A 16,003-nucleotide genomic window follows, 5' to 3' on the forward strand; every position below is an offset into this window, starting at 1 on the left:
GCTTCTAATAAATGATATTAGCATTTTAGATTATTCATAGATAGATGTACGGTATATTGCTTATCTGGGGCATTTTCAACCATCGTTAATGATCGGTTAATTCCCAAAACGCCCGAAACGTTATCTAACACTCGAATCACACTAATTTAAGTTCTGTTCTAAAACAGACAACTGTACATTAACAACATCACCATTAAATGTTTACAAACGCCTCATTATTACTAGTGATAGATTCATGTCATTTTTGATTACCTACACAATTAAGTGTCTTATTCACAGACTGCAGTAAAACATTTTCAAAAGTCATTCACTGCATGGTACAATTATACATATTTGAATACTGCGTGCTTAAAAATATTATGTAATAACAATTCACATTGTATTTTAATTTTAATTGTATTCCAATATATTGTGTCGATGAAAATATAAAAATGTTTTTTTTTTCAATGAAGTATCTTTATAGGTATCATTTTATTTTGTCCAAGAGGTTCAGATTATTCGTATACAATTCTCCATTCAATATTTTTATTTAACGTGATCCGAGTAATAATAATTTGTGAACACAATCTAAATTAAAGAAAGCAGGTCGGAATTCGTGATAGTCTTATAATCTATAGATTGCCATAATTAATTAAGCCTCGCTTAAGTTATGTATGTGTTAAAAATATTCTTAAAAAAAATATTTAGATAATAATAATATTGTAGTACCTAAATAATAGTATTATGTAGTAAGTACTTTCTTACTATATATTTGTTTGAATGTAATAAAATATATTATATATATTTACATATAAAAAATATATTATAATATTTTTTATTTTATTTTTTTATATTATATTATATTTAATAATATAATTTTTGAAACTTATTTCATAGAAACCATCGTTAGGAACATATATTATATAACTGTCTACATGTTCAATTGTTGTTATGTTTTCAAAATATTTTTTTATAGAGAACATATTTTTTTAAAAAATACTAAGAAATATCTTTTTGCATAATCTGTTAAGTACTTAAAATAAATTAATTTCTGTCTAGTTAAAAATTATAATTATTAACCCTCTGAGTGAATAGTTTTATTAGCTTATAAGAACTTATTATAATTCAATAATCTATATTTATTATGATCAAAAAAAAAAAAAAATCAAATAAATTTAGTGTATGTCTATAGTTTTGATTAATGATGATTCATATCTAAGTTTTTAATATACTGTGTACACGTGTTTGTTAAATTAAAAGTACCTAAACCAATACAAAAGAACATACACCATAAAGATCAAAATATTAAACAATGCAATTTAATTATGTCTATAGATATATCATTACTCTGTCAAAATATCATAGTATTTAAATATTGATGAAATAAAATGAGCTATGTAAATAAATCACCATAACATTAAATCCTAATTTGAGTACAAATTTCCGTTAGTATTCAATTACTATAATCGCTTTGAATTTAGAAGGTTTTGAGTGTTTTGACTATATTAAATATTCCATTATAATTTATTAACTCATTGCTTGTAGAATAATACATTATATTCTGAATTGATTTTAGATAATTATTCAAATAGCCAGTAATTCACTTAAGACTATTAATCTATAACTATTGTAATCAAAATATATATTTACAAAAAAATGATAAAAAGAACCGATCTGATTTGATTTTTAAAACTATTGCAATATATACTATACCAAACCACATAAAAGTAAAGTCTATTCATCTATACAAAATAATATAACAATATGTTGAAAATCGATGGTTTTAAATGAGAATATTGAGATCGATGTGCGTATAGTGACATTAATGGATAGCTCAATGCACATACGTCAGAAAATAAAGATGGTATTTTTTTAAGGTTATTCGTAGAAAAAAAATTGAGTAAAGAGAATTTTGTGATTCCGAATAAAAAGGTTGTTACTATGATACATAAGGGCAGTGAGGTAGAATAAATTTATATACAAAAATGTAGTTCAATATTTTGTAACTAGATATTTGAAAAATGCGTTGTGTTAATAACATTCCAAATATTATCTACAATAAGTGCTTTCCAGAATCATTTTTCTGAATCTATACATAATATTTTATTATTATATTTTAATAGTTGTAGCCGTCGTTAAACGTTTATTTTTATTAAAATATTATTGTCAAATAAATTTACAATAAATTCTGAATGTACAACGGAACTCGAAACCACTACAAATTTCCAAGTATAAAATTCAAAGAATTTGCTCAGAATCTAAAGTTACAATTAATAAAAACAATTACACAGGTAAATATAATAGCATTATATTATAAAAATGTTACACATTTTATTAAATTTAACTTAAATCTCATTGATAAATCAGCTATTAGAACTAAGAAATGTTCAATGTTATCACTTATCTTTTCCCTTTTAGCTATTTATTTAGTGCTATTATCATTTGTATAAAAATAAAATCCTTATTACTTACTTTATTATGCTTTCTACTATTGATGAGTGGTGCCCAAACATTTACCACTCACACATACAATTGATAATTTTGACCACTTACCACCTACAATTTCAATAATAATAGATTCACAAACAAACCTCACTTAGACTTTTTTTTACATTTATTATTATTAAATTTATACATTTTTTCGCTCCTCTAAAAATTATAATAGATGTTAGTAACAATGAAAAACTTAAATGATTTACTCAAAATAATAAATATTGAATTCATTGTTATAATAACAGTTGATGTATGTTATTAGATTATTTAAAATCTTTTTACGTCATTAATTATTCAAATTAAATATTATTTACCATGTTCCTTAGTTCGGGAATTTTCAAACCACAAGCTATGCAGCTGTTTAGTGAAGTTAGAAAGTTATTTACAATGTGCTTAAAATGTAACTGGCATTACAATTTTAAGGCCACGAGAAAGTACTTAAATAAAAAATAAAATTATTCCTATATCATTTAAATGACACTAAAATACAAAAATGTAATCATAAGTGAAACTAGACCTCTTAATCTTAGGGTGCTATTGTAAATGTCTCACACAGTCTCTCGAGTTTTACCCATCATACTCTCTTCTACTAAAATTACATAATCTTACAAGTTACAAATCTACAAAAATTAATACTTAAAACTTTTTTTACACATTTTAACACACTTTTTATTAATGATAAGAAAAAAATATATAAAATAATGTTTTTTTAATTTATTAAGGTGACCTATACAACGAAAATTCCACACGACCGTTTTTGGGTGCAAAATAAAATATGTACACGGATTTTAAGGTACTGACTTAATTTTTACTCCAATAAGAATTTTTTAAACATATTTAAATTTATTATAAAGTATATTTTTAATTACTTAAGTCAGAATTATAAAAAAAAGTTTAAAACTGTATTTTGCTTCCATCGGAATTTCTGAATACAAGATTTTTTTCTAAATTTCAAGTTGCTAACCACACTTTATGTTGAATGACTCGAAATAAGAATTATAGTAAATTCAAATATGTTTTCAAAATAATTACAGGAGTAAGACTCAAGGTCAGTAAGTTTGAACGCATATGGGTAAATAGGTGAATTTTTCTAAAAAAAATTGGTAGAGTGGAATCCTTTAAATGTATACAACTTAAAAGGCATAGATGTTTAACAGTAAGACAGGGTCCCACCACAGCGTAAATCAATAAAGTCCTTTTTGATGTGACCCATTGGCTAAAAATAGCTTTTAAATAATTCATTTCTCCGCAGCATGTATCTTAATTCTAATCGTCTAACAATTATAATACATAGGAATATATTGTAATAATGTGTAACGAATTAATATTACCTATTGACTTAATTATGACCAAAATGGTATTTTTTCCTGCATATGGTTCATAATTAAAAAACATAAAATTCATGGTATTTTACTGTGATAATAATAGTTAAACCTAATAAAATTAAGGATTTCTAAATTTCAATTGGGGGGGTCTTGAAGACCTTTTTATATTCCACTCCTTTCTTTTTCATTCCATGTGTAATGGTATGAGTACCGCTACCTAATAAAAATAAATTGCCTGATTTTTTTCATTGTTATATGAAAATAGTTAAACTTATAAGCGATAGAAAAGATTATAAAACACAATTTTACTTTCAGAATTTAGTACTAGGTACATGCCCGAGGCTACTAATAAATACCCTAGTATATACTAAATTATTGGGTAGAAACTGCTGGTCTGTAATTAAATTGGCAATCGTCGTAACATTGCTTAACAGAACGCTAAACTTGCATTTAATCTCTCTGTCTATCTTACACGTTACAGACGAAACACAATTTTGTGAGTTCATAAATAATCATCTTAGAACAAAAAAATGACAGTACTTAAAGAAAAATATCCGTTATAAGAATAAAATGATATACATGGGTTCTTATGAAGAATAAATTTGATATACATGTATTGGTATATTAGAGTAGACTGTATAAAAATGTGTAGATTCAGTTACAGCAGAATTTTAAGTTATGGTCAAATTCTGGCTACACTGATATACCGAAAATTTTTCACCGATTTTCAACCGTTTGATTCTCATTAAGTGATATTAATGGTTATTCTGTGATAGCAGTAGGTATAGAATGATAATGATTAATACAAGGACCCTTATAAGTTATTCTTAAACAAATAAAAAAAAACCGAATGTGCATAGTCATAATATTTTATTATAAGCGTCTAAAGTTAAACATTTGTCAAGATTCGTTAAAATCTCAAAAATGTACAAATCATTTCGTGGTTAAAATTTTTTTAATGTTAAATTTTTATAGCTGAGGATAGCAAATTTAAAACAAAGTTTCTTATTAATAGTTTATACTGTAGCCAAAAATAATAAAAAATCACACTTATTTTTTACAGATATTTATTAAGTTTAAAATTGGATAAAATTTGATATTTATACAATGAAAAATGTATATGTATTTCATTGTAGTGTAAAATTATTATTATGGGGTACTTGAAACTTTTAAATTCATAAAAATATTTCTTTGTATAGCTTACATAAGAAACATTTCTACCTTTAAGAAGAAAAATTTCACTGAAAATAACATTATTTTTTTATGAGCGTTTGATTTTAAATTTTTTACAATATTTGATATTTAGCAGTTTTTAAATATTTATAGGAGTATGCTAGAATGACACTTATTCATTTTTTGCATGCAATGATTTATCATTGAATTCAAATCTAACACATTCATTACAATGATATACTTGACGACAGTTGAAATTACTACTGCACAGCAGAGGTTCGATGTACAATAAACTTTTTGTTTGTTGGTTTTTTAAGTGCTGATAAACATTTTGTGATCATATATTTGTAAGGTTTAATTTACAATGATTTATCACTGAATTCAAACTCATATTATCAATATCAATTGCAGTGACTTACTTAATGACGAGTTACACTCGCCATCTATTGTGCCACAAAGCGAATACCCTCACTTGGTACTGAATATGGAAAAAATTGTTTTTTTTATTGTTTTTTTTTTTTTTAAGTAATTTTAGATGCTTAATAATATGGGTAGGTTTTGCGCATGCAGTTTCAATACAATTAAATTAACTATGTACCTATTAATTATTAGTGACAATTATTTTGAAATTTACAATATTTGTTATTAAGGTGTTAAAAAAGTATGAATTTGTTTATATGGTTAGGTTATAAAATATGTCTTTACAGAGAAAAATTATGTTAGTGATTTCTATTGTGTTCCGTAGAATAGAGGTCAACGATGATATATGCTTTAGTTCTCTGAGTGGGTTTTTCAATAATATAAGTTTTGATAACATATTTGGAATATTGTATTGTTTGGAGAAAATAGCCCATTATTTTTCCAGTTGGGGTTTTTATGAACATTTTTGTATTGAGTTTACAGTTATTTGTACGGTGTACATGAAAATTCGATAATTTTTAGTCATTTATTTTGTATTAGTATTCTCCCGGTTATGCAAGGTGGACAACTAATGTTGCACGTAAATTGCTTTGTTATAAGATGAAGTTAACACCGAACATAAGTTATTTCCAATTGATTTTACATATATATTTGTTTGCATTTAATTTGTTTTATAGTTTTTCCCCTCGTTATCTTATCGTTCATTTCAATAAATAATATATCTACCAATAACAGTTCGAATTCTAGCTGTTTATATTTCCTTATTCATATTCTCATTCGTAAATATTAGCTTAGCATCTTTATTATAAAATTGTACAAAATACATGCAACAAATAAGCACACAAATTATATTAATATCTAAACAATTTTGAACAAAATACCGTCTTTATTCGATGATCATTCTGAACACGATTAATAAATTATGTTTTAAAATATGTATTTATGTATGTTTTTAATGTACTGAGCTAATAGTATTAATAACATATAGTACCTACCTATGCCTTTAAATTCACAAACATTTGAATGCAAAACACAGCGTTTGTAGAACTCCAATAGTGTAACTGAACACTGCGCTGGGATTTCAAATTAAATAGATTAAATCTCTTAGGTATAATATTATAATATTGGCAATGCTATTATTTGGCTGAGATAATAATGAACCGCCAAAAGAAAAATTGACTGCAGTTTTTTGAAATTTGACACATACCATTATGAAGATATATCCAGTTTTTGGTTACTTGACATCCTCATAACAACATTAAACATTTTTACTAATAATTGAACACGCAATCATTGTTCCAGGTATTTTATTATTTATGATGTTCACGGCTTCCTAAATAATTTGTATGATACAGACAAGATAAAAATTATTTGTATGGATTTATTAAACAGTAAATTTCAATAGCGAAACACCAATAATGGATCTGTTCCACAAACAGAAAAATATTATTTCAGTTTTTTTTATTCTTCCGTCATTAATAATTACATTTTAAACGTTCCTTTTATGTATGTTTGTTTGTAAAATGATACCAATTGATATTAATTTCATAAACAAAACAGTTAAATTTAATAATATTATGTAATACTAACATTAGGAGTCGATATAATTTTTTTTTTAAATATATTTTATATATTTTAATATGTAACAAATAAGCAATGAAAAAAAAACCATAAAGTATACATTCCTACTTTTGTTTTCTTTTTAAAAAACTAAGAACCAGCCATTTATTTGTACATAAGTAACAGTTGTTAGAATACTGTAATAATGTAGTATACTATTTCTCACTCTTAGTGCAGGTATAATATTTAACATGATAAAATATTATTTTATTTTGATTGGTTTAGCATTCTTACCTCCATTAGTTTGTCTTCACTAGAACTTCATCCAGACTTTGGCACCTAAAATAAATTAAAAATATTAATTAATTAATGTCTTGTATAATTCAAGTTTCAACTATCCATTTCTATATTTTAATGTGTGTAGTGTATAATACGTCCATCCTAAATTATTGTCTATTTAGTTATAACTTTGAGAGTTTTTTTTTCTTTAGCAAATTGTTGATATTGTGTGACGACCATCATTTTCTTAATTAAAATCTAACCTGGTAGTATTCACATTATAATATTACATTTAAAATATCATTATTAACTATATTAATATGAATACAACACGTTTCAGTTTAATTCTAAACAACTGTAAATTCTAATAATTAAATTAATTTGTAAATGGGGTACATATAGCTTATTACTTATTCAACAATTATTTATTTCCTTCATCATAGGTACCTAGTACCTACATAATATGAAGATTATAATAGTTACAACACATAATTATATGCTTATCAAAATTATACTGTTTATAGACTAAAAGGTCTTCAATAACTTCATTCAAAATTACATTTCTTAAAAATAATATTATCAATTATGTTTCAACCAACTAAGCCTACAGTATACATCTGGATAGTATTTTATTTTACTTTGTTTCTCATTATAATCGATAAGATTTTTAAAATTATCAATTTATAAAATATTTATCAAAAGTAGGTAACAAAATAAGCATAATGTATAACGATTATGTATAGTAAATTTATTAAAAATTGTAATTATATTATTTGATATGCAATTGAAATGTACTTATATAATCTAATATTACCTGCTGTTTTTTTTTCAATTTAATATTGGACTCATTGAAAAACATATACTCTGTGCACTTGTATGTGGCCGTTTTAGTTTCATAAAGTAAAATTATTATAATACATTGTATAAAAAACTCATTGGAATTATTTATCTTTGCAAATCACTATTTTTTTTTACTACTTAAGTAGTAATGATTATACAATTTTCTCATACATTTACCAAGTGAAAGTTACAAAAGTCAGGTTTAACATATATTATATTTAATTTTCATACCATAAAGTAATGAAGAAATCTTACACTGAACTATGCTATACTTCATTAGAAAAAAGTAATTAACAAAAATATAATTTCAAATCCACCAAAAAAAAAATATGTTAATGAATAAAATAATACACCATTCAACTGCAGAAGTTTCTACCAACCAAATTAATAGTTGTTATTATCCCAAGTATACATTTTTGGATTCATCATATTGGATTTCAAACCCAAATTAATAGCCAACGTATTTTTGAACTGTAGTTTTCCATTATGTTTAGCTTCTAAAAGTTTCGATTTATATAGAAAATGGTTGAATTCAAACGGGACGTGCGTGGACTTTATTTGTAATGTACCTACTCCTATTTCCGTAATTTCTTTGACTTTAACAACTTTGGATATTGCATATATGTAGTATTAAAATGTAGCGGATAAACATGTCATTTTATTTCACTAACACTTGAGAACTTCGTAAACTATTGCGTAGGTAGGTAGTAGGTCTACTCGTATTCCCCAATGGTCAACAAACGTCGCTTTTATTATATAGTTAGAGAATAAGTTATAAGTAAAATTCAATAGTTAGTTTTTTGAGATAATTCTCTTTATTATAAGTTATAACTAAACAATGCGCATAGACATGTAATTAGATTTCTAGTATTTGAGTACCTATTAGGATAACATCGAATTAAAATCGAACCTTAATGATTAAATAATAGTGGCGATTTTCTCAGGCAGATTATATTCAGAGTACCTATATTCTCAGTAATATATTAAGGTGATATTAACCGAGAATCGGTCCCTAAAGGATATAACTAATAATACACCTACACGATACCAACGAAAGTCTCTGCGTTTAAATTACTAAAAATTTGACGATACATTTTTAAGTAGAATTAGGTGAGTACAATGATTATGTATAATTAATTATATCCAGTAACGAAATTAAATAATTATTACGATTGAGTTATACCCATTATAATACAGGGCGTCCTACAAAAAAGACACCTACTTTTGTCGTTTACATTTTCAAATGCATGGGAGTTATTTTTGGAACGTCTTGTATTCAAACATTGAGGAAATATTTTATTAAAATAATGTTAGGCAACACATATCAACCATAACACTCTCAGTAGGTATTAAAAAAAAAATACCCGAACATAAGCATACATAAACTGTGTTCGTTATGACAGAACTTAATATTAAGGCTTGTAAAAGTGTGATACAGCACTATTGTTTCGATACCCCACATTGAGTTTGATGTTAACATATTATAGTATAGTGTATCATATAATTTATTGTATAAACAAAATGTAATTTCTTATCGAATATCAAGTATGATATAATATGAAATTTGAATACAGCGATTCAGTAAGCCATACAGAACGAAACTAATATTTTAACGTAGTTATCTCAGCGAACATCGACCTCAACTCGGCTAAGTTATTTCCGTGAGCACACGCAGCATCACTTCATAAACATTAGCAGTTACCAAAAAAACGTAAGTGCACATAAAAACACACAGAATAATAAATTGCATTGTAATAAAAATATACTATGTGTAAAATACCCTAAATATGGGAGGGACCGTAGTCATCCACTCACAATAACGAATTATAGTTTGTGTCTATCTCAACGACAACCCACCCGTACCCCACGATCCACTGTGTCCATAAAACAAAATAAATAATATTAACACTACACACACGTTGACCTAACATTTATGTATGTCATTATAATTCATTGACCTCTAGATTAATCCAGTTCATTTTTATACATTCCATTCTTAAACTTATCTGCAATTTACACGCTTACTTTCTGGATCTTGAGATATGTTTATAACATTCTACTACGATTGTTTTAAATATTATATTATTATACAAAATTAAAACAAGAATTATACTTGAATAATTTCCAAAAAGATGTGACCAATGAGTATTTATAAGTCTATTGATTCGTGTAATATTTTTAATAATATCATGTATTTTATTTCTTATACATTTTTACTTACCTTTGACTACTGTACAAAATTAATCATACATTAAATGTTATATTTTTATTTTGAAAATATTTACTTATCATTTATATGTAAATTCAACAATCTGTATACCTAGTTAAATTGAAGCTTTATGTTAACCTTTAAAATGAAATGATAAAAATTATCCATTTGATTTATAAAACTATTTAAAATCATTAATTTGTTCGGGTTTATGCATTCAATTTTATCTATCAAGAATTGTATTACCTATGTAGTACAAATTCTACTATAGGTATTCTACAGACATTTTTCAGAGTCCAAAATGGGAAATTATAATTTTCGATTTCTTTATCGTATATTTTACGTAACACGGATTTTTCTTTTTAAAACTGTTGAACTTACCTTAATCATGAAAATAAATTGTCATAACGTTGATGTCTTTATACGAGAAGCACAACTCCCTTTTAGGATAATTATATTGTTGACACGGTGGTTTAGGTATATAAATAACAGCATTTTGATAAAAAGCTTCCATGCTTTTCTGTGAGATGTACCATATTATTATCTTTGTTACTATCAAGTCATTCATTTGAAGTTTAAATTAAATTGTCATTTTCTATAGCACATTTATTAGGTTTTCCATTATGAAAATGAACAAAAACATCGGTTTTAACATGTTTAATTTGTTAATTTGTTAATTATATACCACAAATCATTTTCATATTAAATATTATATTTATATAATATGATGTAATTTACGTCTAGTATGATTTATATGTATTTGATAAAATAAAGTGACTTTTATGAATTAAAATCCAATTTGATTGTGTACATTTGATATGAGATAATATATTAAAATAGGTTAGAAATGAATTATTGCTATTTGGAAAAGTTTTAATGAAATAGAATATTTTTTGTCAACATCATAAAACAACATTTCACGTGATAACGTATAACTAAAAAAATATAACATATTATGTACATATTAAAAAAAAATTTCATTTTTTTATTAGTTTTCAACATATACGTTATTAGAGTTATTATATTATTATTATCAGTTACACTCGAAAAATAATATAACGCCAATAATTTTCATTAACTTAATTAAAGCTTAAATTCTAAATAAGAATTATGCCAATAATGTTGTAAGTATATGGATAATTAATTAATTAATTCATTGAACTAATGAAATTAAAATTATAAAATTTGATTACATATTGTTATATTTATATTTTTCATCCCTTGGCCATTAGCCACTTTTAGAAAATTTAGATTTTTCGAAGTCCCAAATCTATTTGTGCACTGAATATCATACATTTGTATTGCATATAATATTGATCTTAATAATATTACACATGTACAGACGTACAGTATTTGACATAATTTATAACTAGATAACAATTGATTTATACTACAAAATAGATACCTACATTGTGCTATAGTGTATATTATATTATTAAAATATGGGGCTGAGCCTTCGATTCAAACATCTGGATACCTAGGTCTTGAATCTTGTCCGGTTAATTCGTCTACTATGGCATCAATACTACATTGATTTACTATATTTATATTAATTTAATAATTATTATTTTTTATTTATTTTATTAATTGTATTGTTACTTTTATTAACAATAGCAACTTCAATTATTAAATTTTTCGAAAAAAAAACTGTACTTAAAAAGAAGTCGAGATTTTACAGTTAAAATATGTACGTTTATAATATAATAATAATATCATGTGAATTTTTTATACTTAACAAAATAACGTTTTACGTTATTAAGTTAGGTACGTACCTATCACAGGGATATGCGTCCTCTAGGTAAATATAACACATATAAGAAAATTATTTGCCTATCATTACACCATGTACCGGAAAAAAGTTCAATAATACAGTTAAAACGTGTGTAAATAAACGTCAGAAAGTAAATACGAATGTTATGTGTTTATTCGTTGGAATGTGTGGACAATAAATTAAAGTTATACTGCAATGAATAAAACGATGAGTACGCAACACCAACACAAGATAACAAGACCCTCGACGACAATGATTGTAATAATCACCATCTATATAATGTTATTATCATTGATCAAAATCTCTGGCTACATTCCACTATCATATCAAACTGTATTATACCCATGCCGTGGCTTAAAAATAATGTCTGGCGATTTTATTATCCACCATCAAAGATCAGCTGATACATTTAGCAATAACAATAAATTATCCAAATAATGAGTATTGCTGTCAGAAATTATAAAAAATTGATCATACTATAACGCATAGATATACTTGGAATGAGATTATATTGTATTATATGTATTGTTTACCGATGGACTTTTATATTATTTTATTCAAAGTCTCTATTTCACATTGACAACTCAACCATTATACAGCGCCAAGATAATTTACATTTTAATAGTTAAATACTTACTTATGTTGTTTACACAGTGTAGTAAGTATGAATGGAAAATATAAACAAAAACAACTAGGTATGTACTTAACCTTATTTATAAAATTTAAAAAAAAATACATTTATTTATATTTTATACGGACCTATGCAGTGTGGTAGCATGGAAAAAAATTAAATTGACTTTTATAGAATCCCTATCCAATTTGTTGTTAACGGCCTAATAAATAGAGCATTGTTGGAGTCAATTCTTAAATATGAAAAACGCACCATTCTTGAAACGAGCATATTATTATTATTATGTGTATAATTTACAGTTAAGTAGTATACAATAAATTATAAAAAAACTGGGCATTACTCACCCGTGTACAACAATAATTATAAATAACTGATTAAATTTTAACGTGATTTAAATATAATATATGCTATTTATTTATTTTATTATTTTCATTTTTACAAGAAATATACAATCTATACATTTCAGCGCAATAAGTATATATGAGATAAGAAAAAAAACATAACGAGGTTGGGTGGTTTATTTATTTTAATACAAATTATTTAAATATAGATTGTATTGGTGTAGATTTTTTTACGTACATAATATTATTTATTTTAGTTTAATTATTTGAGTAACAATAAGCCACTATAAAATAGTACCTTAAAAATCAAATGCCACTATGTAAATTAGAAACAAATAATTTGAGAATAAAACAATATTATACAAACATAATATCTAACAATAGTAATTAGTATAAATAATAGAATGTTTGTCTTATTTAATTATTTTATGAAATGCCACAACATTTTCACTGGTTATTTGAATTTTGTTAAATATACGAAAATTCTATATTTTTTTTTATACTATACATCATGCTTTTTTCTAACTCCGACAAGACATATTTATAAATATTAACTACTTAAATCTATATTATTTGTGTTGTCTTTCAATAGTTCTCTGTTAAATTTGTTTGAACTTAAATTGACTTAATTAACATAAGCTATTTAAAAATCTATAGCAATAAATATAGTTTATGAGCCAACTTGAAAATTCTAATTTAATAATGGCTTTATAGTTGTATTTAATATTAACACATTTTATTTGTACCTACAAATTTACCTACCAACAACAATCACATTTTCGGAGATTGTATTTGATATTAAAAATGTTTTATAATTCATAATAATATTAAGGTATAAATATATTTTATTGAAATAAAATTAAAAACGTATTTATTTTTATTAGTATTAATTTATTATCCAACTGGTACGTTATATAAATTTGATTGCATAGTATAGAATAATGATTGAACCCTTTGGATTTTTTGTGTTTCACAAACTTCAAAAACTAAATATTTACAGCTATTTGAATATTTTTATTTTTAGATCAAGAAAATTAAATAATTGAACATTACATTCTAAACTCAAATGTGAACGGGAAATGATTTCTAATAGTCATAGCCAAAACTATATAATTTGTACGAGTTATTGTATATTTATTATTGAAGTATAATAACTATAAACGTGGTTTATAGCAGGTATAATTTATAGTTAGAGGTAAATAGTTCAAATAAAACATTTTATAAATATAGATAGAAGATTCGAGACACAAATAGTTTAGATTTCATAAAATATACTTCTATACTATATTTACTCACCAGAGTCACAAGCCACGAGTATGGAACATTGCCTATTTCAAGGAAAACAGCCATAAAATATTCACGTATTCCCTATTATTGAAAAACCAATAATTACCAATGATCATAATATTTTATTTCGTTTTGTATTTTTAAAATATAAACGAAAATAAGACCATTAGATTCTCGGATACACAGACAAAACAAAACTTATAAAAATATGTTTAGCAATAATATTATTTAGTTTAGGTCCTATTTAAATATATTTATAAACATTAAATATTAAAATCGACATCAAACATATTTTAACCGAATACCCCAAATATACCTAGGAAACAGAAAATTCTAAACTTCCGGAATCACAGGCTGAAATGCTTAATCAGGACCCATACTCCAACTTAACCATCATACAATTAAATTAATTATTTCCGTCAATCTATACTCGATCAAATTTAATATAATATGTAAATTGATCCCAATGTTCACTGTTCCTGAAGGCTATGTAAAATTTAATTTAAACATATTAAAACCAAAATCACACTCTCATGAATAGTTATATTTTTTGGTGTCAGGCTGACAATAATAAACATCTCAACCAAATGCAAAAGTTTTCATTAGGACTGACTTAACCTTGACATATCCATAAACCTCGATTCATCCCTTGGACCAAAACCAGACAAAAACAGTTTAGTTATACAATTTTATAAAATACAATGATTTATATTATACTATAATTTAAAAATTCAATATTTAAACCTAATTAAAATTGTTTCACTGTATTTTATTTTTATTTATCAAGTACCAGTGTTTTTAATAATATATCTAACCTTACATTGAAATAACATGTAAATACAATGTAATTAATGGCTATTGCATAAGTCATTGAAAATATTCAATAGTGAAAAATAATATAAAAATACAATTTATAGTAGTTGATGTTCAGTGATTTTATCGTATTGGACCATAACAGAGTTATAGATAATTGTGGTTAAATAGCAGCCATCATTCTACTACACACTGTACTACAGACACACCTTTTTTGTATTCTAAATGAAATTATTAATGTATTGGTTTTACAATAACTTGTGTTTATTCATTTATAAATTTTTTTTTTTTGGTAGGTATTTGACGTAGCCTTTAGGAGATCGGAAATGTGCAAACTATCCAACATTTAGGGTAATTCTGTAATTCTGATAGAAAATTGAATCTAGTATGTCTGTAAAAAGACAAAAGTACAAATTCAAAATAATTCAATAAAAACCATAAAAAAAATCGAGCAAGTCGATCTATTGTACTTGTACCTATTGTTGGTGTCGAGTGTGCCACGTCAATGAGTAATACACTGTTATTACAGATGTGTACAATTTTAATTCAATGGTCAATAGATTTGAAGTCTTAGAAGATATCACTTTAGTTATATCTATGAAAATAATAAAATCAATGGTAGGTACCTACTATTACAAACTAGAAAACAAATATTTTTCTGTCAATTTGGTTAATTGTATGTTGTAGAAAAAGGGTTTTGAGTGTAAAAATACTAAGTTTGTCCCTTGTACCAATCAGAACTTTTTAAATACAACTAAACGCAACAAATTAACGAGGTTTATTGTTTACATGTTTTCAAGCACCAAAGTTTATAACAAATTTTAATTAAAACGAAACATTCATAAAGAAAGTAATGTAATTTCATTCGACTCTACGCTCCAT

At 24.9% G+C, this 16,003-nt stretch overlaps 1 protein-coding gene across 2 annotated transcripts in view; it reads right to left on the reverse strand.

The window, feature by feature from the left end:
• LOC111029050 (hemicentin-1-like) overlaps positions 1-16,003 on the reverse strand; it is a 214,726-nt gene that overhangs the window by 168,999 nt on the left and 29,724 nt on the right. For both annotated transcript variants that reach the window (XM_022307883.1, XM_022307884.1), the window contains exon 2: positions 7,245-7,289. In XM_022307883.1, the coding sequence (XP_022163575.1) occupies positions 7,245-7,250 (6 nt within the window). In that variant the 5' untranslated portion in view covers positions 7,251-7,289. The remainder of the gene's footprint in view (positions 1-7,244; positions 7,290-16,003) is intronic.

The sequence above is a fragment of the Myzus persicae genome, unplaced genomic scaffold, assembly GCF_001856785.1.
Source record: "Myzus persicae strain clone G006 unplaced genomic scaffold, MPER_G0061.0, whole genome shotgun sequence".
In the NCBI taxonomy this organism is placed as follows: domain Eukaryota; kingdom Metazoa; phylum Arthropoda; class Insecta; order Hemiptera; family Aphididae; genus Myzus; species Myzus persicae.